The following is a 24,201-nucleotide window of genomic DNA, read 5'->3' as shown; positions in this document are numbered from 1 at the left end:
AGAAAATAGAGAAACAGTAGACATACAGAAAAGGACAGAAATGATCAAGATTCCTCATGACCCTGCCTGACCATGCCGCACCCACCCCAAAATCCTGCTCCACCCAGCCCCTGCTATGGGCAACAGAACAAAAGAAAATTCCCAAAACTCCAAGACGGTGCTGAGTCCAGGGCATCACAGGAAGTCGACAGACCGAGGCCTGAGGTCAGGCCCTGTGGGGACCAGACAACACTGGGAAGACCCCACTGGGGAGCAGGGCCGGCAGCCCAGGCACAGCCATCTTTCTGGCAGTCTGGAGAGCACAGAAATTCAGGTCCCTTGAAGCAGGGACAAAGACTGTGCAGTAAGAGCAGCCTTAGAGGGGTCATGGCTAAGAAGGGTGGGGGTTGAGCCTGGCCAGAGCCTGCATGGGAGGGGCTGGCTCAGGACACAAGCAGTCAGCAGATTGGCGGGGGGGTGGGGAGGTGGGGGGGATGGAGAGAGGGAGAGAAAGGGGTGAGAAGCCCAAGGCATGGCCAGGGAGACCTGAGCTCCCAGCGCCAAGCCCACCTCCTTCCAGGGACCTATAATCACCTCCACATGGCTGTCTTCAAATACGCAGGCCTTCTGATGAAGCGGCTGGACTTCATGTAGGCAGAGATCTTCGGCAGGCCCTGGAGTTGGAAACAGAAAGCACAAGGAGTCAGGGTCTGCGGCCCCACTGGGCTTCAGGCAGCCCCAGCGTGTCACGGCAGGACCCCGACAGCGGCCTCTCCCCAGGGCCTCGCTGGCTGCAGGGAGTCTCATAGGACCGCAGCCCTGCTGGGTCCACGCTGCCTTACTTACGACTCAGGTCCCAGCTTCATAGAACTGTGGGTAGGAGACGCTAACAGCCCGGGGCAGACTCAGAGCCCACCCCACTCCCCGCAGGGTCCATTCCTGGCCCAACTGCCATCCAAAGGGAACCCAAATGTCACAGCGGGTCAGCAGTGTCCTCGGGGTTAAGGGACCGGGCAGGTAGACGGGCAGGATGCGGCCTGGCTCTGTCCCTCTCCCACTCTGCCCTCCACCTCCCCACCCCACAGACACCCTGTCACCCCCGTCTGCACAAACATTCTCCTTTTCACAACGAGGCTGCCGGCTTCCCTGGGATTGCACACACAGGAGGGATGGCCAACGGGACAAAGGGGCTGAGCCCCCGCCAGGGCACCTTGCAAAGCAGCCCGGCTCTCACCCAGGGACTCTGCAAGCCCTGAACTTAGGGAACAGGAGGAGCTGAAGCAGCAGAGCAAGGCCAGGCCAGGCTCCACCCACTCCCCAGACGGACGCAGGAAGTCCTACCTCCTGCACTCGGGGTCTGCGCCCGATCTCACTGTCTCAGCCCCTCGTCCTGAGCCCTGCTCCACACACAAGGCCAGGACACGCATGAGCCAAGTCCTCTACACCAGGACACTAGTGCCCAGGGACTTCCTAAAGAACTCAGGGGGATGCACAGTGTTCTGGACCTAACGGGCCTGGCCTGTTTGGGCCGCAGGGTCGCACACAGATCTAATCTCTGCCTCTCCTCCTGGGAACACAGCGTTGAGCCGACTGTTGTAGAATCGCCAAGGCCACAGGCCTGGCCCTGATCCAGAGCTGATGAGAAGGTGCTGAGAAGGCAAACTCTGGATGGGAGTGGACCAGGAAAAAGATTGTAGACTGAAAAACCTGTTCGACAAATCCCTCATATTTGCAAATCTGTGATAAAGTAGAATTTGTTGGGGGAAAACAAGCTGTCCCTGGGTTATGGACGTGCCCGTATATGTGCGGTCCACACATTGCTCCTCAAAAGCCATATGGTGGAAACAATCAGCCACCCCTCGCATCTGGGGCACCTGCAGTTCTCTAACTTGCTTAGTTCATGCACCGAGTCACCTTTGTGCATCCCATGGTGTCTACAACATGCCTCCCACAACAGGAAGTTCAGTGCACAAACATGAAAACAAAGGGTGTGCCTCATGTCACAGGGCTTGTAGGACACTGGAGTCAAGGAAGAGACAAAAAGAGGGAGGGAAAGAAAGTCTTCAGCAGCAAGACAGGAATCTCCACCAGGCCCCAACACAGCCCTGGGACCTCAGTGCTTCCGCACAGGGACCTGATTGGTGCGAGCACACTGTCCATCAAGTATGATCGCTGTCAGTGTCTCTGGCGCTAACCCTCCATCCTCCCTGGTCTCAGCCCTCCTGAGGCCAGCTGACCACACACGGCTGAATGTCCTGCCTCTCCCGTAGAGTCCTGGGACAGGAGACACAGGCTGCACAAGGGCCTGAGGCTGCACCTCTTAAAACAAAATTGAGAGAATCCCTCACTGCTGCCCACAGCCATGAGAGGCTCACAGGGAGACCAGTATAGCTCAGACTGGCTCCAGGACCCTGAGCAACTGGCTCACCCTTACAAACTCAGTTTCTTTATGTCACATGGGAGGAGAACCTCATGCAAATACACCTGACACAACCGACATAAGACACGAAGTCTGGGCCCTAAGTTCCCAGCTGGGCTGCAGTTTAGCTCCAGGACGCTGAGCATGGAGGGACGGGGACAGGGAAAAGACAGCACAGAGTGAGGAGGCTCAGGGAGTCACCTCGAAGCGGGACATGAAATCCTTCAGGTTTGGGAATGCGTCCAGGCACGCGGGCTCAAATATCCGGTTCTGGTCAAGGATGTCATAGACAAGGAAATCGGCGAAGGTGATCTGCAGGAGCCAGGACGACAGAGCTCAGTCCCGCAGGAAGACCGACCCCTCCTCCTCCCCACCCGCACCCCCCCCCCCCTTTACCTTGTCCCCTGCGAACCAGGGCCGCTTCCCCAGGAACTGCGAGTACAGCTGCAGCTTCTCAGGGAGCCCCTTCAGGTACTCGGGCTTCAGCTTCTCCTGAGGCACAATCAGCTGTCACCACCCTCAGACACAGAGCCCTGCAGACAGGCACCGCCCAGTGCTGCCCGGGCCCCGCTGGCCAGGGCTGAGCAGCACAGTGGCCCTGGGCGGTGCCCACCCTTCCCCTTCGTTCATCAGCACTGAATAGACACCTCCTGGGTACCTACCCTATCTTCACAGGCACTGGGCAGTCACAGGGGAACCCAGCACTGTCCTGAACCTGTCACCACCGGTGTCCACAGAACCTCTAAGGGTCAGAGCCAGGAGAGCCATGAGCACCTGGCTTCCCCTGGACTCAGACGTGGGGTGAAAGCCAAGAGACAAAGAACTGAGAGATCTCAGGAGAGAAGCCGAACCCTACCCGGGGGGCAGGGGAGCAGAACAGGTATCTGCAGATACAGAAGCTGAGACTTCGACACTGAGGATGGAGGGAGAGGAACAAAGGTCCTTGGCTGACCTGGGCTGCTCCTGGGAAATACACTTATTCCTGTGGGGGCACAGAGACAGCCCTGGGATAGGGCACCCATCTGATGATGCCCCCTCTTGGACTACTGTAACTCATGTACTAGACTCTGTACCCAGGTGCTGGAACATGGTGGGAACAGCTGGGAAAGACAGCCCATGGCCAGGGTCAAATGTTAGACACAAAAGGGATTCTGAAGCAAACATCATGTGTAAGAACTGAATTTTGACCCCGAAGTATCACGATTGTATCTTGAGATAGTGGACATTGATTCAAATATTTTATTTCACCACATTTGGGGTAACAAACCAATGTGATGGTTGAATAAGACATTTCTTGGAGAAGCAGGTCCCCAGGGAGTTTAGTAGCATACAGGAGCAGTGCAGATGTGAACACAAGAGTACAATTCCTCACTGAACCCCGCCAAGTCCAACCCTGCGGGCACTCACTAAGTTGAGACTGTAGCACATCATGCCGATTTGTATGTGATTGTCCATAACCTGGTTCTCCAAAAGCCCACCCGAATCCTCTCCTCTACCGATTAAGTGCACAACAGAGAGACCTAAGTGTCCCGGCCCAGCCATGCTCAGGGGACGCCCCCGCCCCCGCCCTGCAGCCAGCTCCACTCACACAGGCCGTGCTTGCGGGCCAGGTAGCGCAGGATGGCGTTGCTCTGCGTGAGCTTGTGAGTCCCATCAATTAGGTAGGGCAGCTGCGTGGTGACCAGGGCACTCAGCTGGGCTCCCGGGCTCCCAGCATCCCCTTCCCGGAGCAGGGCCAGACGGGAGACCCGGCACCCTCTGTGCCCGGCCCATGGCAGGCTCTAAGCACACACTCTGTACAGTGAGTGAGTGAGCTATGACACAGAACATCACGGAAAAGTACTGCAGAGAACCAGGGAGGACAGTGGTGAGCACAAGGCCCTGACCTCAGACCTCCAAGCTGGGGAAGGAAACAGAGGCACAGATACCCTGCACCTCCCCACCCCACCCCCAACTCCATCCCCTGCACCTACACTGGCAAAGTCCAGGCCCAGCGTGAATTTCTCACTCAGCCACTGACTTTGGTCATAGTAGGGAGCTGTGGAGTAGATGAGGTGAGAACAAACCTCCCCAGTGGCAACCCTCTCCCCCAGGACCCTCCCAAGGGGTCAGGGGTGAGACCCCTGCTTCCCCTGACACACACATCTGAGTTGGGAATGCGGCACACACTTAAGGTCTGGGGATGGTGAGCTGGGGAAATAATGATTACAAGCAGTTTGGACTCCACATGCCACAGGCTTACAAAAGGTGTGGGGCAGTCTCTTGAAGAACCCAAATCAATCAGATACAGGGGAGCCCAGCACCCTGCCTCGTGAGACCAAACTCTATCTTCTATGGACACAGAACAGACAGGGGCACGTGGGCAGTCATCCCTCTGGTCGTCCCTTTACTGAGAACTCAGTTGTTGGGATCCCGCCACTCCCTGGCCCTATGCACAGAAGATCCTTCAAGGGGTCTGTGGCTTGGCCATCAAGACTCGCATCAGCGGGAACCCCAGGGAGGGACTGTGACCGTGCGGCTCATCGCTGTGCTTCTGTGCACTGAGATGGCACTGAGGCTGGGGCGGGAGACGGAGGCCATGCTGCCCAGGGCCAGGACTCCAAGGAGCTGGAAGCCCGGCCCTGAGCACAGCTGGCCCTGCGGGAGGAGCAGGTGCTGCAGGAGGAGGCGTCTGGACTTGTAGGCCTCAGAATACCCACGGGGCTGGGAGGTCACGGCAGTGGGTGAAGTGGGTCTGAGAGAGGCGGCAGGGAGCAGTGGGGATTAGGGACGCTGGGAAGTGGTCTGAGAAGGGGTTGTGTCCTGTTGTTACCCCACAGAAACGCATGCCAGTGCTGTGGGATCCTCTGAAGTTCATGTGCTCCCCGCTGACTGCAACATGTGGACCAGCTCTGCCTTTTTAAATGGCTGCTGTGCTGGGCACAGAGACTGGGTGCAAATGGGCTGAAGTCTGACGGAGCATCTCTGACCTGGATCCCAAACTCCTTCCAGCTCCGCTGCTGACCGCCAACACTCTCAAGGCAAATACAAAGCAATTCAACATCAGATGGCCTCAGAAGTTTAGAAATAAAATATCAGATACAATTACAACAAATTAAAATGTGCCCTTCCTCATTGGAATTTTTAAATTTTCTTTTCTTTTCTTTTTTTATCTCTTTTATTTTGTCCTAAATGCTTTGCTTTGATCCAGAGAGGGGATTTTTTTTTTTTTTTTTTTTTTACTGTTTTGTTTTTCTTAATCATTCAGGGGCAGAGATTGCCATGTCTGCACTTGGATGGGGACAATCTTCATTATAGTTTTAATTTCTTTCTACAGTGCTTTTTCTTTGTGGGCTGTTGGAATTGTAATTTTTGATTGCCTTCTAAAAAATGAAGATTTAACTTAATATCTAGTCTCAACCAAACAAGTTAGGGCTCTCGATTGCTCTTGGGTCAGCTGGCTTACACACGCATACACACATGTACATTTCTTACTATATTTTCAACTTCTTAACTTGATACAGCAGATTATGCTTCACACCCAAGATTGATACTACTGTACTACAGATGAGTTTGCACAGCAACAAATGTTAAGTTCTTTATGATTCCACCTATTGGTGCTTGTTTCTTTGATTGTCCAAGGCTCTTCACTGCAGGCAGCACTATTTCTCGTGTCTGAGGATGGCTCTGAAAGTCACATGACCATTGATATCCGCCGGGCTGAGAGTGCGCACACTGCTCAGACCCTGTTCCAGGTAGTCAGCATCAAGCACTTGTGGATGCTTCAGGGTGAAGCTCCAGGACAGCATGGGTGAACTGTGTCCCTAGGAACTCTGACACGGAGTGGGTGGGTGCAGGGTGCAATTCCTTCCTGTTCAATGAGCTGTGCGTTCATTCCATCTCCAGTAGGCCTAGTGCCTGAATAAATCAGATGTCTGATCAATGAATCATCTTCATGCTCAAACTGCAGGTTTTTGTGCTCCAGCATCGTTTGGTCTCACTGCTGACTGTAAGGAGGCTCAGCAGCGATGTGGTTTAAGGGTTTGTTTTGTCTTTTCAGTGGCGAATGTGAGTGACTTAATTCATGGGTACTTTTAGAACCTAACAGATAACCCCATTGCCTTTATTCTTCTAATGAAAGCATTCCTAAATACCTTGAAAATATAAAATATTCCTAAACAAAAAAGTAGAAAAGAATATGGTGCTGTGATAAAAGGTTTTGTGCTCACACACAGGATGCAGGAGCAGAGCCCCCCGGAGAGGCAGGCAGGCCGGGTGAGAGAGAAAGGGAGGAGACGCCAGAGAGGAAAGGGTTGACGTCTGGGGTGCACAGGGATTCTTGGGAAGTAGTCTCAAAGTTTGCTATTATATAAAAATTAAAAAATATATAGACTCTCAGCATGTGATCCAGGACATACCTCCTGATTAACTGAAATAAAAGTTTCATGAAATATATTCATCTCCTCTGTAAGAGTTGCATTTTGAATTTTATTCTTTCTTTTATTTTTTCTCTAACTGGGAGTCTCTGTCCACCACACCAGTGGTCTTCAACAGAAGGCTCTGCCCCAGGGGACATTGGGCGGTGTCCAGAGGCTTTGGGAAGTGCTCCTGGCACCAGGTGGGCAGGGCTTGGGTGTGCTGGCAGCGCCTGCAATGCCCAGCACAGCCCAGAACAGAGCCTACTCCAGACGCCCCCGTGGGTGAAAAGTTGCAACTAGGATGCAGGCATGGTGGCCCAGTGGGGTAAGCTATTGCCGGCAGTGCTGGCATCACATCTCAGAGGACCTGTTTGAGTCCTGACTGCTCTGCTTCTGATCCAGCTCCCTGCTAATGCCCCTAGGAAAGCAGCAGAAGACCGCCCGAGTACTTGGTTCCCTGTATCCATGTGGGGAACCAGGATGGAGTTCCTGGCTCCTGGCTTCATCCTGGCCCAGTCCTGACCATTGTGGCTATTTGGGAAGTGAACCAGCAGGTGCAAGATCTCTGTCTGCCTCTCCATCTCTCTGTGTCACTCTGCCTTTCAAAACATAAGTGCTTCACCTGGAAAACCACTGCCCTCCAGATTCAGGCCAGCAGGAAGGAGCCCAGAGAGCCTGCCCTGCTGTGGCAGAGGGTGGGGCTTGCAAGGAGCGTCTAGAGAGAACCTTGCGCTGGCAGCAATCCTGCAGGCATCAAGGTGCACATCAGGAAAGAGGGGAGGAGACTGAGGCAAAGCCTACTGGGGGGAAGGCTGGGCAGCCGGGTCACCCAGAGCTCAGGCTGGGGAGCACTGTGACTCTGAGGCACAGCTTCCAGCACGGCTCTCAGGCTCTCAGCACGTCTCCACAGGCCCGGGCAGTGCCGGTGTGCTCCTTCCCTGGGAGCTTAGGCAGGGGGAACTGAACTTGCTTCTAAAGCTACCCACCATGACTGACAAGGGTGTGCAGAACACTCCCACAAGTCACCGCCACGCTCAGCTGGACCCTCCCTGCATTTAACATCTCTGAAAGTTGGAACTTGAACTGATGGTGCCTGGGGTGCACAGCAGTGATGGGGTCACCAGAGCAGCAGCTCTTCCCGCTGTTCCTGCAGCTGTAACGCCTCCCGGGGCCGCACAGTGAATCAGAGAAGCTGCAGGCCGGCGGCTGATTTGCCCTGTGCGAGTCCCTAGGCACTGGCGATGAACAGGGAGGCTCAGGTCTCCTCCGTGCAAACCTCACGGTGTTGTCTATAAGGCAGCTCAGCAGTGCGTTCCAAAGAGAACCCCCCCCCCCATAAACGGATATGGTCTGGTCTTTTTTGTTACATTTGGTTTTACCTGCTGCTGCATTGATTCTTGTGTATTTGTCCATTATGTGTGCCAGTCAGAGTTCTCCACGGCGAGATTCAATAGAAGCAGCATGTACACAGCTTATGACTATGCACACACTAATTATAAACACGGACATGTGTGTGCGAGGGAAACTCAGGATTATGGGGGTGAAGTGCCATCTGCAAGCAGATGTGGTTAAGATCACGTGAGAGGCCTGAGAAGGATTTGGGGGATGATGGCCTAAGTCTCAGCTCAAGATTAAAGGTCAGGGACTGGCGCTGTGAGGTAGCGGGTAAAGCCGCCGCCTGTAGTGCTGGCATCCCATGTGGGTGCCGGTTTGAGTCCCGACTGCTCCACTTCCAATCCAGCTATCTGTTATGGCCTGGGAAAGCAATGGAAAATGGCCCAAGTCCTTGGACCCCTGCACCCACGTGGGAGACCCGGAGTAAGCTCCTGGCTCCTGGCTTCGGATCAGCCCCAACTCCAGCTATTGTTGCCATCCGGGGATTCCAGATGTGAACCAGCAGATGGAAGACTTCTCTCTGTCTCTCTCCCTCTCTCTCTCTGCCTCTGCCTCTCTGTAACTCTGCCTTTCTAGAAAAAAAAAAAAAAGAAGAAGAAAAAAAAAGACTAAATGTCGGAGAACCCAGAAACAAGACTTTATCAACTATCCCGACATCTCTCAGCCCAGCCAAGTTAGCTGATAAAATTAATCACCATGGATTGGCGCTGTGGCACAGTGGTTTATGCCTCCACCTGCAGTGCCAGCTTCCCATACGGGCACCGGTTCAGGTCCCAGCTGTTACACTTTTGATCCAGCTCCCTGCTAATGCACCTGGAAAAGCGGTGGAAGATGGCCCAAGTGCTTGGGACCTTGCACACGCAAGGGAGACCTAGAAGAAGCTCTTGGCTCCTGGCTTCAGCCTGGCCCAGCCCTGGCCATTGTGGTCATTTGGGGAGTGGACCAGCGAATGGAAGATCTCTCTCTCTCTCTCTCTCTCCCTCTCTCTCTCTCTATCCCTATCTCTCTCCCTCTCCCTCTCTCTCTGTATTTCTGCCTTTCAACTAAATAAACCTGGGGGAAAACAATAGGCAGCACATTGTAAACCTAAAACAGAATCACCACTGATTACATTGTCCCTATAAGAGATAAAGCTTTTGACTGCGCAGCTCCATTTCAACACTTCTACAGGAAGTGACTAACCCACGAGGAGATAATGGAGAAGCAGAGTTTTACACAGGTGATCCATGGGCAAGAAGATTCACAGAGAACAATTCATGAGCTGGAAGCAAGCCCCACCGGAAACAATTAAAAAGACACAGGTGGAAACTTGTCCCAGAGCTACCCAGGGCAGTGGGAGATGAACCAGGAAAGGCGTTCCCAGGGGCAGCCAGGCAGCCTGCTGGGAGGGGCACCTGGAAGGCGTCTGAGAAAACAGCGGAAGGAGGGGCGATGAACGGGGGCTTCGTGGGGCCGGCGCTGTGGCCTAGCAGGTAAAGCTGCCGCCTGCAGTGCCAGCATCCCATGTGGGCACCTGTTTGAGTCCCGGCTGCTCCTCTTCCAATCCAGCTCTCTGCTGTGGTCTGGGAAAGCAGTAGATGATGGTCCAAGTGCTTGGGCCCCTGCACCTGTGTGGGAGACCAGGAAGAAGCTCCTGGCTCCTGGCTTCGGATTGGCACAGCTCTAGTCATTGCAGCCCTCTGAGGAATGAACAAGCAGATGGAAGACCTCTCTCTGTTTCTCTACCTCTCTCTTTAACTCTGTCTTTCAAATAAATAAAATAAAATCTTTAAAAAAAAACAACTAAGAAATAGGCACTCAATGGACTGGTCTTGTAGTATAATGGCTAAAGCTGCCATTGCAATGCAGGCATCCCATGTGGGTTCTGGTTCAAGTCCCAGCTGCCCCACTTCTGATACAGTTCCCTGCTAATGCTCTTGAGAAAGCAGCAGAAGATGGTCAAACTGCCTGGGCCTCTGTATCCATATGGGAGACTTGGAAGAAGCACCTGGCTCCTTGGGTTCGACCTGACCCAGCTCCAGCCATTGTGGTCATTTGGGGAGTGAACCTGCAGATGGAAGATCTCTTTGTATCTCTCCCTCTCTTTCTCTCTCTAACTCTGCCTTTAAAATAACTAAAATAAATCTTAAAAGAAAGAAAGAAAGAGGCCCCCTGGCTATAACAGTCTCTGCATCATCAAACCCCCACTTCCAAGGAGTTGAAATTTGGTTTTTAAATTTGTTTTCCTAGATGCTCCTTAAATCAGGTCAATTTTCAAAGAAATTTTCAAGTTAAGGTTAACACTCCTGGCAACAAAATCGGGATTTTACTTAGGGTTTAAAATGGTTATGTTTTGTATACAAAACCTTTGTAAACAGACATCTAAACTAACGAGTAAGCAAATCCATTTGACCTCCTCTCCTTAAAGGGGAGAACTGAAAAAATATGTATTTTGTCACACCAAAGGCTTCTATTTCTTTTTTTTTTTAAGATTTATTTATTTATTTGAAGGGAAGAGTTTTTAGAGGGGAGAAAGGGAGAGAGAGGAAAGAGAGACAGAGACAGAGAGAGAGAGGTCTTCCATTTGCTGGTTCACTCCCCAAGTAGCCGCAACAGCTGGACTACAGCGATATGAAGCCAGGAGCCAGGAGCTTCTTCCAGGTCTCCCACATGGATGCAGGGGCCCAAGGACTTGGGCCAACTTCTGCTTTCCCAGGCCACAGCAGAGAGCTGGATTGGAAGAGGAGCAGCCAGGACACGAACCGGCATCCTTATGGGAGACTGGCATTGCAGTCGGTGGCTTTACCCAGTATGCCACAGAGCTGGCCCTCAATGGATTCCATTTCTAAACCTCTCTCCTCACCTCCCCAAAAGGAAGAGTGTGGCAGAGTATAACTCAGGGAAGGGGAAGGGTCTCTTCCTTCAAATCCTGGGCTGGGAACCCATTTCTGCTGGGGGCACCAGTAGCTGAGGCAGGCCAATTCCCTTACAGCAATATCCCATACAAGGCTTAAATGCAGACGCGCACACGGCAGGATACTGCCGGGCCTGCAGTCTTTCTCCAACCGCTGATTTGTTAGATTGGACACGTTCAAGCCCAACACACAGAGCAGAGCCTCAGAGAATGACTGGGTTCTTACTACTAGCCTTGCAAGTCATCACCCCACTTGGCAAATATTCTGCTTACTTCTGGTAAGCTAGGGATAGTTATGGACAAAGCAAAAGAAGCAGCACAGGCCCCCATGAAGGGAACCCTAATCAGACTCTCGGTCCTGTAACTGTCATCCCAGCCTCAGAGCTTGATGGGCCCTAAGGCAGAGGGAGACAATGTAAGAAAGAAACATGGGAGGTGTGCTCGGGCCAGGCCTGGGGCAACGGCAGGACGACAAGTACATCATCAGGCCAGCCTCCTAAACCCTGCCACTCTGCCGCCTATCCAGGAAAATGAGCTCCTTCACCGTGGTTGCTAGGAAACCTCAGGGACTATTTACTCCAGCAAAATGGACCTGTTGGGGCAGCCCCTGCCAGAGCCGGACTGGGAGCGCCTCCCTGATGGGAGCAGTTCTGCAGAGAGTGGACCACAAAGGGCCAGGTGTGCGGTGGGCACAGCACGGCAGGCGCTGGAAGCAATGACACTGCCGCCCAGGATTTCAGCCCAGAAAGCTCAGTCGACCTCTGTGACGGGAGCTCTCCAGCTATCAACAGGACAGAAGGTGAACATGTACACAGACCCAGCTACGTCTTCATGACTGTGCATGCTCACTGTGCTGTTCGGGAGGCCAGGGCGTTCCTGACAACAGCAAATATGTACATTAAACACGAGCTGAGAACCTGACTCTATGCAGGCAGAGCCAGGGTGAGAACAGGCAACCGCAATGCACTGCCCTAGTCGCCATAAGGTGACACATAGCACCTGGCTATGTGTGTCCACACAGCACACATAGCATCTGGCTGCCAAAGCAGCAGCTAAAGGAAAGAGCTTTCTCGGGGCCTTGACACTCCAGGTTGGTTTAGTCCAATATAAAAAACCCAGCACACTGAGAAAGGTGAGACAAGCAAACACTTGGGCTAACACCATCAGGTGGAAACAGAGCTCCCGTGGACTCATCCTGACACCCACGGCCCTGGTCCAACCCATCACAAAGCACATGCGTGGGAGCACACATTTGGGGTGATGCCCGGATGAACTTTGTGGAGCGTTCACGTAGACCTTATCTTCAACAGGTAGTGCAGGCACTAACTCAGGGTTGCCTGTATGTATTCAGAACAACCCAAGAGCAAAACACCCTGCCAACCGAATGGGGCACACAACATGTGGGCGCTCACCCCCTGGATGACTGACAGATAGACGTCGCTCAGATGCCTAGGACGACTGGGAGCTTCAGATACTTCCTGTGTTAGTAGCCCCTCCTTCTATCAGGCACGGTGATGATGGCCTGTTTCCATACAGCCCCTCATTAAACATGCATTGCATACGTCCTGAAGATTTCAGTCTGAGGAAAAGCCAACAAGATGAACTACACCTTGAAAAGACAATCGCCAAATGATCCCGGGACACTAGCCTAAGTTATAAGGTATTGCCACCTGCCCTCCTCCGGATAAGGATAGCCCTGAATTAGTATGTAGGAGACCCTTCCTGATGGCTCACAGTAAGGAGATAAATATTACTTTAAAAATAGAATGAGACGGTATCTTGAAGCGCTAGATCAGATACCAACAACCGTATATCAGTTTGCCTCCCGCAGGTCCTCTCTACATCTCGTCATCCTTTGAAGCCAGGGGTTGGGTTTCGAAGCTCATTTCCCCCACTGAAAAGTACTCTGGTGAGCCGTGCCTGCCCCTTCCCCTCTCCCAAGGTGATGTGTCTCAGATAACTCTCAAGGCTAAGCCAACGGGAACGTTTGCACTGCTTTCTATGCCCCGTGCTCACCACTTGACAGATACATTGCCAGTGCACATCCAAAAGGCCCCAGTCTATTCTCTCAGCAGAAGCGCTGGTCCGTGAGGCGGGGCTGGAAACCATGCCTGGATGAGCTAGCTCAGTTGGGTACTTCTGGCCTTGCTGGAGTCCAGACCTCTCCAGAGCTCTGTCTCTTCGGGGTCGTCATCCACCTTTACTAGATGATACCTGCGCAGGACTAACAGTTGTTTCTCAGGTCTTTCCTCTCTGATTCCTAGTGAAACGAGGGCCTCTCCAGGCATTCTCCATCCTGGCCTTGCAGTCTCTTGGGGGTACTGAGCCTCGCCCAGTCCTGATTAGTGATCAGTTGACTGATCAGTCATCCCCGTGCAGCTGCTGCTAAAGCATTACAACTCCACACGAGTCCTGACAACGCAGCTTCAGACCCAGACTCCTAAGTGGGCTGGAGGCGTCAGAATGGAGTCAGAGCCCTGTTCCACAGATGGGGAGTGAGGGAGTGGTGGTGGGGAGTTTGTAACCAAACTCCTTTTTGTTTCTTTTCACATTCTGATGAAAAGCCAACTACTGAGCCTGGGACTCCCTCAAGTATCTGGTCAAAGGGATAGAGATGCTGCTAGGGAACTCCAGAACCTGGCCTTGAGGAAGCTGGTTGAAGTTGCAAGCATCAGCCCTCCCAGGCCAAAAGACCGGAGGTTTGAATTCCTTGCAGCAGACTGTGGGGGGAGAAATAACCAAGGGCGCAGGCTGAGGGCTTCATCCTCGGATGGAACTCTGGAATCTGGAACACATACGTGCCCTCTTTAGATTCCGGCCAGAGAACGCTCTGTGTGGCTGCTTAGATTGGCGGAACATTCTGCCAGTCCCTGCTCATGATGAAGTCCAGGCACTGAGCCGGTTTCCAGGGAACTGTGCTGAGGCCGAGATGTCTGTTATCAGACCGGCACCGGCTTCAGCACCTGAAGAAGTGCCAGGCCGGCCCCTGCGGGATAGTAGTTCTATGGTTCTTGAGATTGGTTATCTGTTGTTGTCCTCAGATGTTGACACATCAGTTTCTGTTCCCTTTACTCTCAAACACTGTCCTCATCATTTTGATTTGTCACCAAGGACAGGAACTAAGCTTATGATACAGGAAGATCGGCTGCACCCCAGGGCCCTAGGCAGTGGGCAGAGCGCAGGCTCTCACTCCTATCTCCTGGCCTCTCTGGGCCCTACTTGTTGTCCCACAATGGCCACCTAGGTGAACCCCGGTCTCAACAGGAAGCGGCTGGACTTCATGTGGGCAGAGATCTCCCCCAGACCCTGAGAGTGGGGACAGGGACAGAGCTTAGGGTCTGCGGCCCCTCCGGGCTTCCAGCAGCCCCAGTGCAGGCCCAGCATGGCAGGACCCTGGCAGCTGCCTGCCCGCAGGCTCCATGCCTGGAGAACTACACGGTCTCCTTAGGGTCCACGACCCTGGTGAGTTCACTCTTCAGGGACCTTCGGCTGAGGTCATTCCTGAATAGGACCCAGCAGTCAGGGAGACTCTGCACTGAGCAAGGTGTCTACCCCACTGGAGATGGCGTGGAGGCCCAGAAAGTCCGCTCCACCGCCCTGCGAGGTCAGGTCTATATTTACCCGGAGGGAACCTGAGCTGCACGGAGGAGAGCCGCCTCCCCACGGTGCACAGCTGTGCCTGAGCCCCAGCTGCACTCTGTCCCGTGTGCTCTCTGCTCCCTCCACAGCATGACCGTCAGTCCCTGTCCACACAGATTTCTCTTTTCTCCGGAGGCTCCGGTATTGCCAGGGTTCGCACACGGAGCGGGGACTCTGACAGAGCAAGGACGCTTAGAACACGAATGTGTGCCTGGCAGAGAGCCCAGATCTTACCCAGTGACTCAGCAAATCCTGAATGAAAATCGATAGAGGGAGGTAAACCCGCAGAAAACAGCCAGGCGGAGCCCTGATCACTGCCCTGGAAGCAGGAAGTCCTAACCTCTCCAGCCGGCACGGAGTCCAGTCTCCCGGTACCCAACCCACCTCACCTGCAGCCCAGCCCAGGCACCAGGACGAAAGACACCCAGCCAAGCCTCGTGCACCTTCTTACTAGGAGAGAAAGGGCCCAGGGAGTAGACAAAGGCTTTGCAGAGATCCAGGGCCGTCTGACCCCCAAGCTCAAGCTGCAACCCACAGCTCCCTTCCTTCATGCAGATGGACCGGCTGTTATTAAATCCCCAGGGCTACAAGGTCTTCCTTCCGTTTGTTCACTCCACAAATGGCTGCCACGGCTGGAGCTGCACTGATCCGAAGCCAGAAGCCAGCTGCTTCCTCCTGGTCTCCCATGCGGGTGCTGGGGCCCAAGCACTTGGGCCATCCTCCACTGCCTTCCCAGGCCACTGCAGAGACCTGGACTGGAAGAGGAGTAGCCGGGACTAGAACTGGTGTCCACGTGGGATGCCGGCACCGCATGCAAGGATGTACCAAATGAGCCATGGCGCCAGCCCCGGGGAAGTCCACGTCTTAAGAAAGTAGAAGTAGGTCAAGAACCAAAGCTCAGGCTGAGACCGAGACTTCAGGCCCCAAAGATACCCAGGGCTGTGAGTTTATATGGGTTGCTCTTGGGGAGGGGCCTTAGCGGGTTTGAAGTCATCTGCTGTGTAGCCTGCTGGCCACCATCCTGTCTCCACACAGCTGCCGAGTGAGTTTCTCAAACTTGCAAGCTCTTGCTCTGAGCTTCCCAATAAGCCCTTCATCGTCTCCTGCCTCAAGGCAGAGAGAGAGAGAAACACACTACAAAAGAGTGTGGAATTTGTCTTTCTCAGCTTCTCCAGTAACCACTCCCTCCCACAGCCAGCTCTTCATCATTTCCAAGGCTGCAACTCTGGTCCTGAGCCAGAGCTGATGAGAAGGAGCTGGGAAGGCGCAGCTCTGGGTGGGAGGGTGGACAGGAAACAGATTCTAGGCTGAAAGGAGGTGGGAGGGCAGCCTCAATGCCCGAGTCTGTGATAAACCAGGCTGTGCTGCCATCAAACGCGTTGCCCTGGAGACATGATCAGCAGAGAGGTGGGGCTCCTGGTACGCAGGTGCTGCCAAACGGCCTGCCAGGCTGCTGTGCGTGCAGGTCCCCAGCACGGCGTCACCTAGCCGGTCCCACTATGACTGGTGCCCTGCCTCACACAGAGCAGAGGGTCAGTGCAGAGGAGTGCAAATAAGGGACCTGCCATGCCACAGAGGACACATGGGCCACTAAAAGAAAAAAGAGAGGAACGGAAGGAATGTGCCCACTGTTAACAACTTCGGGACAATGTTGTTTAACAGGGGCCACGTGCGCCCTCAAACCCAGCATGAGCGGCCATCCTGGGACCTCAGCGCTTCCCCACATGGGCACCCACGCAGTGCAAAGAGCTCTGGAGGTCACACATGACAGTTGTGTGTGACTCTGACACTGAACCTCAATCCTACCTCGTCTCAGACTGCAGAGGCCAGCTCCGTACACGCTGCTGAACGCCCTGCCTCTCCCACGGTGTCCTGGGCTGGAGACACAGCCTGGACCAGGGCCTGGGGCTTTCCCTGTCAGCACGGAGCAGAGCCCCTGCTGAACTCCGCAGAGCAGAGCTGCCAGCACCCTCCGCTCTTCCCCAGGGAACTGTGACAGCAAAGAATAGATGATGTGTTACAGCTGCTGTCTTGGCATCCCTTGGAGGTTGGTCTCTTCCTACGGATTCCACAGTGGGGATATTAGGCATAGACATTGTAGTGGGCAGCAAAAGATTACAAACAGAGGCAGGAGACACAATGCAGGCAGCCATTCCTTCAGAGCAAAATCACCCAGGAGACACCAATCCACCCCCAGCTGGGTCCTAGTCCCATCAGCTCAACTTTACACCTGATTTTAGCCAAAACACTGAGACGCGATATCAGATCAACTTTTGCGCTTGCCTAATCTGAAGTGCCCAGTAGGACTACTTCTGTCCAAGGATTTGAAGTGCATGTCTTCATCTTTTATAAGAGCGTCTAAACTCCCTGCACAATAGTGTAGCCCCGAGATACCCTGGAATTGGAGATTTGAGACCAAGGAGAACTAGAAGGGACTTCAAAAAGTCCATGGAAAATACAACCAAAAGATAAGTTTATTTTGGTTTAAAAGGATCATGAAACCTGTGCCTTGGCCTTCTCTGCTCAGTGCTGTGGGGCAACGTCCAGGTCCCTCCTGCACATCTCCTCTGGGAAATGGTGGCTCAGGTCCCTCACCCATTGAGAACTGAGCTGCTTGGTTTCATTGTTTCTGCATCACGTGCTGTGTAATCTAGTCTTGCTGGACCACAGCCCTGGCTCATTCCTGCACGTGTTATCCCCGGTTGATTCTTCACAAACGTAGGGCTGAGGAATCACCACACCACTGTACGCCCTGCAAAGCCTGAGTACCGGCCGCTTAGGGAAAATGCTCGCTGACTCCTGTTCCAGATGTACGGCTACCACCTGATTCTACAACAATGTCACCTGAAACTTCAGGACTTTTCTCTTCTGACTTAAAGTGTAATAAATTTTGGCTTAACTAGTTTTTACACTGTAGGTTTCATAAGCATTTACTTTGGCTGAACTTGACCTTACAAACTGTATCTTCTTTAAATGAATCACTTGTTTCCCACTGACGTTACCAACAGATCTACTGTGGATTTTTATTTGACTTGGAAGTGCAGCTTCAAGCAGTGATTGTACTGACAGATTCCAACAGGACAACCTTGTGGGTGCTACTCTACACCTCCTCTGGCTCAGAAAACTCCTCCAAGAGCGCCAGGCCCCAAGGAAGAGTGGCAGGCTGGCATGGCTGGCACAGGCTCCTGAGAGGGAATTTGTCCACATTTCCAAACTTGGGGGACACCTCCTCTATACCAGGCCCCAGGACACCGGACTCAGGTAAGACACAGAGGGATGCCTCCTCCATGGGTTCTGACTCAGCTGGGGTTTAATATACACACGGACAACAATGATTATACAGAAGGATGTTTTACTGAAAACATCCTGAAACTGTGAGGTGAGAATCACCTATCAGGGAAAGCTTCTGGGAGGAGGTGACAGAGGGGTCTGCCCAAGCCTGCTCAGCCCCGTCCCCATCAGCCCAGCGGCTCTCAGAACCCCGCACGGCTGCACGTGGCCATCGTCGCCCTCCCTCCAGGGTGAAGCAAGGAGGAACCCGGGCAGAGGAGAAACCCAGGGCCAGGAGCACAGCGACATGGATAGGGCCCGGAAATTAACAAGATCCCTCATAGCCCTGCCTGGGCACGCACTGGCCCCACACAAATCCTGCCCTACCCAGCCCCTGCTGTGGGCAGCAGACAAAGAAAATCCAACAAGGTCTGCACAGTCAGCGCCCAGTCAGGGCATCACAGGGGTGAGAAGGGCCCGGCTGAGGTCAGGCCCTCCTGGGGACCAGACAGCACTGGGGAGACCCCGCTGGGGAGCAGGGCCGCAGCCCAGGCACAGCCATGTTTCTGGCAGTCTGGGAGCTCAGACAGGGCCCACGGAGAGAGACGAGGACCGTGGGGTCGGCTTAGTGCGGGAAGAGCAGCCTTAGAGGGGACGTGGCTGAGAAGGGTGGGGGCTGAGCCTGGCCAAGCCTGCGTGGGAGGGGCTGGCTCAGGACACAGGCAGCCAGCAGGTTGGCAGGAGGTGGGGGGTGGTGGGGGGTGGGGGGTGGGGAGAAGCCCAAGGCCAGGCCAGGGAGACCTGAGCTCCCAGCGCCATGCCCACCTCCTTCCAGGGACCTATAATCCCCTCCATGTGGCTGTCTTCAAATACACAGGTCTTCTGATGAAGCGGCTGGACTTCATGTAGGCAGAGATCTTCGGCAGGGCCTGGAGTTGGAAACAGAAAGCACAAGGAGTCAGGCTCTGCGGCCCCCCTGGGCTTCAGGCAGCCCCAGCGCATCACGGCAGGACCCCGACAGCGGCCTCTCCCCAGGGCCTCACTGGCTGCAGGGAGTCTCATAGGACCGCAGCCCTGCTGAGTCCACGCTGCCTTACTTACGACTCAGGTCCTGCCTTCATGAGAACTGTGGGTAGGGAGACACTAACAGTGCGGTGCAGACTCAGAGCCCACCCCACTACCCGCAGGGTCCATTCCTGGCCCACCTTCCACCTGAAGGGAACCTGAGTGTCACAGGGGGTCAGCAGCGTCCTCGGGGTTAAGGGACTGGGCAGGAGATGGGCAGGACGCGGCCTAGCTCTGTCCCTCTCACACTCTGCCCTCCACCTCCCCACCCCATAGAGACCCTGTCACCTCCGTCTGCACAAACATTCTCCTTTTCACAACGAGGCTGCCGGCTTCCCTGGGATTGCACACACAGGAGGGACAGCCAACGGGACAAAGGGGCTGAGCCCACGCCAGGGCACCTTGCAAAGCAGCCCGGCTCTCACCCAGGGACTCTGCAAGCCCTGAACTTAGGGAACAGGAGGAGCTGAAGCAGCAGAGCAAGGCCAGGCCAGGCTCCACCCACTCCCCCGGACGGACACAGGAAGTCCTACCTCCTGCACTCGGGGTCTGCGCCCGATCTCACTGTCTCAGCCCCTCGTCCTGAGCCCTGCTCCACACACGAGGCCAGGACACGCATGTGCCAAGTCCTCTACACCAGGACACTAGTGCCCAGGGACTTCCTAAAGAACTCAGGGGAAGCACAGTGTTCTGGACCTAACGGGCCTGGCCTGTTTGGACCGCAGGGTCGCACACAGATCTAATCTCTGCCTCTCCTCCTGGGAACACAGTGTTGAGCCGACTGTTGCAGAATTGCCAAGGCCACAGGCCTGGCCCTGATCCCGAGCTGATGAGAAGTCGCTGAGAAGGTGAACTCTGGATGGGAGTGGACCAGGAAAAAGATTGGAGACTGAAAAACCTGTTCTACAAATCCCTTATATTTGCAAATCTGTGATACAGTAGGATTTGTTAGTATAAACAAGCTGTCCCTGGGAGATGGACGTGCCCGTGTGTGAGGTCAGGGCTGTGCTCCTTAGCACCACTATCCACCTCCCAGCTCTGCAGAGCCTGCAGTTCTATGCTCAGCTCCAGCATGGAGTCACCATGCACGTGCATCCATGTAAAAACAGGCCCGGCGCTATGTCACAGGCAGAACAGTGGGCGCTGGAGTCAGAGCAAGAGGGAGGGAGGGAGTGAGAAGAAGTCTGCATCGTCCCACAATCAAGACAGGATCCTGCACCAGGGGCGCCTGCATTACAATCCATCCGGGCACCTGCACAGCCCTGGGACCTCAGTGCTTCCCCACAGGGACCTGATTGGTGCGAGCACGCTGTCCATCAAGTATGATTGCTGTCAGCGTCTCTGATGCTAATCCTCCATCCTCCCAGGTCTCAGCCCTCCTGAGGCCAGCTAACCACACACGGCTGAATGTCCTGCCTCTCCGGTAAGTCCTGGGATGGGAGACACAGGCTGCACAAGGGCCTGAGGCTGCGTCTCTTAGCACAAAATTGGGAGAATCAACCGACTGCAGCTAAAGTCGTAAGAGGCTCACAGGGAGACCAGTATAGCTCAGACTGGCTCCAGTACCCTGAGCAACTGGTTCACCCCTACAAAATCAGTTTCTTTATGTCACATGGGAGTAACAATTCAATCCACCTATGAGGACCTTGTGAAAAGACACCTGACACGATCGATGTAAGACGCGAAGCCTGGGCCCTAAGTTCCCAGCTGGGCTGCAGTTTAGCTCCAGGACGCTGAGCATGGAGGGACGGGGACAGGGAAAAACAACACAGAGTGAGGAGGTCAGGGAGTCACCTCGAAGCGGGACATGAAATCCTTCAGGTTTGGGAACGCGTCCAGGCACGCGGGCTCAAATATCCGGTTCTGGTCAAGGACGTCGTAGACAAGGAAATCGGCGAAGGTGATCTGCAGGAGCCAGGACGACAGAGCTCAGTCCCGCAGGAAGACCGACCCCTCCTCCTCCCCACCCGCACCCCCCCTTTACCTTGTCCCCTGCGAACCAGGGCCGCTTCCCCAGGAACTGCGAGTACAGCTGCAGCTTCTCAGGGAGCCCCTTCAGGTACTCGGGCTTCAGCTTCTCCTGAGGCACAATCAGCTGTCACCACCCTCAGACACAGAGCCCTGCAGACAGGCACCGCCCAGTGCTGCCCGGGCCCCGCTGGCCAGGGCTGAGCAGCACAGTGGCCCTGGGCGGTGCCCACCCTTCCCCTTCGTTCATCAGCACTGAATAGACACCTCCTGGGTACCTACCCTATCTTCACAGGCACTGGGCAGTCACAGGGGAACCCAGCACTGTCCTGAACCTGTCACCACCGGTGTCCACAGAACCTCTAAGGGTCAGAGCCAGGAGAGCCATGAGCACCTGGCTTCCCCTGGACTCAGACGTGGGGTGAAAGCCAAGAGACAAAGAACTGAGAGATCTCAGGAGAGAAGCCGAACCCTACCCGGGGGGCAGGGGAGCGGAACAGGTATCTGCAGATACAGAAGCTGAGACTTCGACACTGAGGATGGAGGGAGAGGAACAAAGGTCCTTGGCTGACCTGGGCTGCCCATGGGGACTACGCTTATCCCTGTGGGGGCACGGAGACAGCCCTGGGATAGGGCACCCATCTGAAGACGCCCCCTCTTGGACTACTGTAACTCATGTACTGGACTCTGTACCCAGGCACTGGCACATGGTGGGAACAGCTGGGAAAGACGGCCCATGGCCAGGGTCAGTGGTTAGATATGAACTATATTCTGTGGCCAATTTCGTATTTAGAAACTGAAGTTTCCCTCTAGGGCGTCTTGATGTATCGAAAGTTTTGAGTAACTGATTCAAAGGTATTCTTACACCACATTTACAAGGTATGGAATCAACAAATATGACAGACAGATAATTTCTGAAGGAGCAGGGAGATCATTGGAAAACAAGACAGGTTCAGATATGAACACAAGAGTACAATTCCTCACTGAACCCCGCCACATCCAACCCAGCGGGCACTCACAAAGTCAGGACTGTAGCACATCATGCCTAGTTGGAAGCGGGTGTCCATAACCTGGTTCTCCAGAATGTCCACGCGAATCCTCTCCTCTTCTGTCTCCCCACCTGCAGCCCACACCACAGAGACCTAAGCAGCCCGGCCCAGCCACGCCCAGGGGACGCCCCCCGCCCTCGCCCTGCAGCCAGCCCCACTCACACAGGCCGTGCTTGCGGGCCAGGTAGCGCAGGATGGCGTTGCTCTGCGTGAGCTTGTGAGTCCCATCAATTAGGTAGGGCAGCTGCGTGGTGACCAGGGCACTCAGCTGGGCCTCCGGCTCCCAGCATCCCCTTCCCCAAGCAGGAGCAGACGGGAGACCCGGCACCCTCTGTGCCCGGCCCATGGCAGGCTCTAAGCACACACTCTGTACAGTGAGTGAGTGAGCTACGACACAGAACATCACGGGAAGGGAGCACAGACAAACAGCAAGGAAGAGGGCTCTGCTCCTTACACCTTCAAAGTGGGGATCAGTGGTGGAGACACAGACACCTTGCACACACACTCACACCAGGTCCCGTGGACCTACATTGGGAAAGTCCAGGCCCAGCGTGAATTTCTCACTCAGCCACTGGCTTCTGTCATAGTCGGGAGCTGTGGAGTAGATGAGGTGAGAACAAACCTCCCCAGTGTGCAGCCTTCTCCCCCAGGACCCTCCCGAGGAGTCAGGTCAAGACCCCTCCCCCAAAACAGGCATCTGGGATCTGAACTACTGGGTGCCATATCCAGGTCTGGGGGAAAAGAGTGAGGGTACGGGCCCTGGACCCTGCATGCAACAGGCTTCCAAAAGTGTGGGGACGTCTATGGGAGACCCCAACCCACTCACAGCCCAGCGCCCTGCCTTGGGTCCCGGGAAGGGGCAGGCTCAGCTCCAGCTGGTGGGGGCTGCACAGGAGGGCAATGGGTGGCCGCGAGGGGTTGCTACGTGTCCGTAGCCAAGGGCTGGGCAGAAGTCAGAGCAGGCAGGTGCATTACCGTCCCCCATGGTGTATCTCTTTTCCTCATAGCTGGTGTCCGTGTATTCCAGGAGCAGGCGGATGGCGTGGGCCAACTGGCAGAGATGGCCGGGGGTAGAGGACAGAGTTGGGGGTATTCTGCCTGCAGACCCCGTCTCCTCCAGGTGGGCCCCCACCCTAGGCCTCATACCACTCCCTCTTTCCTTCCCTCCCCCCCTACCCCACTAGGAGCCAGCTTGGTGAGCTCTGGTTGGCCTCAGAGGCGTCCACAAGTTCCTCCAGGAACCATGGCCTAAAGCCTCCCCAGCTGCCCAGGGTCCTGCCTTCGCCCCACCAGGACCCCTCGCTCACCCCGCGGATATCCCAGTAACCCAGCGTCACAGGCATGGTGCAGCTCCTGTGGTCTCAGAGGAATGGCCTCTGCTGGAGGGACCTGGGGCTTTAAGGAAAGCTTTGGCAGCGAGGAGGGGCGGAGCTTACTGCGAAAGTGCCGGCTCCGCCCCTAATTCTGTGCTTTCCCTGAAGCCTGGAGCAGGGCGCTCGGCCCCACCCACAGGAAGGAGCAAGACCCAAGGCCGCCCCCAGGGTTCCTGGACCTATAGGCTTCAGAGGGACAGAGGCACTGTGCAGGGCCAGAGCTAGCGGCGTCCACAGGCCACTGTGCTGTATCCCAGGTGTGAGCAGTGCCATTGGCAGAAGAGCCAGGGCTTAACACAGCGTCACAGTTCCCCCCTCCTTGCTCTGCTGTCTGGCTCTGCCTTCGTCCTGGGATTGCCCAGCTACCCCACCACCACCACCACCACCACACACACTGGGAGTTCTGGGAAGTTAGCCGCTGGCTCAGGACAAAAAGGGGCTGGGTGGCCCGAAACCATGGTTTCATTCAGCATCTACCATTGCAAGGTATGAGTCTCTCAGTAAAGAGTGAATATTCTGGCCCAGCAGGTGCACCAGGTGCCTCCCCCCAGAAACCTCCTGCCAGGCAGCTGGGTTTGGCTGTGTCTGGTTTGGGGTCGGGTTTGAGTGACAAGTTCATCCCAATGCAGTAGCACTGAGAGGCAGGATCTTTGAGGGGGGATAAGGTCCTAGGGCTCCACACTCATTAAAAGATGAACTAGTTAGTAGCAAAAAAATCTGATTAAAATGGTGAAAAGGCATGACTAGACATTTC

The 24,201-nt window shown here is 54.8% G+C and overlaps 2 protein-coding genes across 2 annotated transcripts; both read right to left on the bottom strand.

The window, feature by feature from the left end:
• Positions 1–569: 569 nt before the first annotated feature.
• Positions 570–6,186, bottom strand: LOC133759169 (glutathione S-transferase Mu 1-like). Its single transcript, XM_062190120.1, has 7 exons — positions 6,081–6,186; positions 4,372–4,436; positions 3,983–4,068; positions 3,806–3,890; positions 2,795–2,890; positions 2,600–2,710; positions 570–653 (listed from the first exon to the last, which is right to left on the bottom strand). Exons 1-7 carry the CDS (start codon positions 6,184–6,186, stop codon positions 570–572), a joined length of 633 nt encoding a protein of 210 aa, XP_062046104.1.
• A 12,573-nt stretch (positions 6,187–18,759) lies between these two features.
• LOC133760032 (glutathione S-transferase Mu 1-like) lies at positions 18,760–23,467 on the bottom strand. Its single transcript, XM_062191921.1, has 8 exons — positions 23,382–23,467; positions 23,050–23,125; positions 22,604–22,668; positions 22,237–22,318; positions 22,045–22,145; positions 21,042–21,137; positions 20,852–20,962; positions 18,760–18,921 (listed from the first exon to the last, which is right to left on the bottom strand). Exons 1-8 carry the CDS (start codon positions 23,415–23,417, stop codon positions 18,832–18,834), a joined length of 657 nt encoding a protein of 218 aa, XP_062047905.1. The 5' UTR covers positions 23,418–23,467; the 3' UTR covers positions 18,760–18,831.
• Between the last annotated feature and the right edge of the window lie 734 nt (positions 23,468–24,201).

This window comes from Lepus europaeus, chromosome 5 (assembly GCF_033115175.1).
Source record: "Lepus europaeus isolate LE1 chromosome 5, mLepTim1.pri, whole genome shotgun sequence".
NCBI classification, from domain to species: Eukaryota; Metazoa; Chordata; class Mammalia; order Lagomorpha; family Leporidae; genus Lepus; species Lepus europaeus.
The sequence above is the reverse complement of the archived record's forward strand: the minus strand, read 5'-3'. Positions and strand labels throughout refer to the sequence as shown.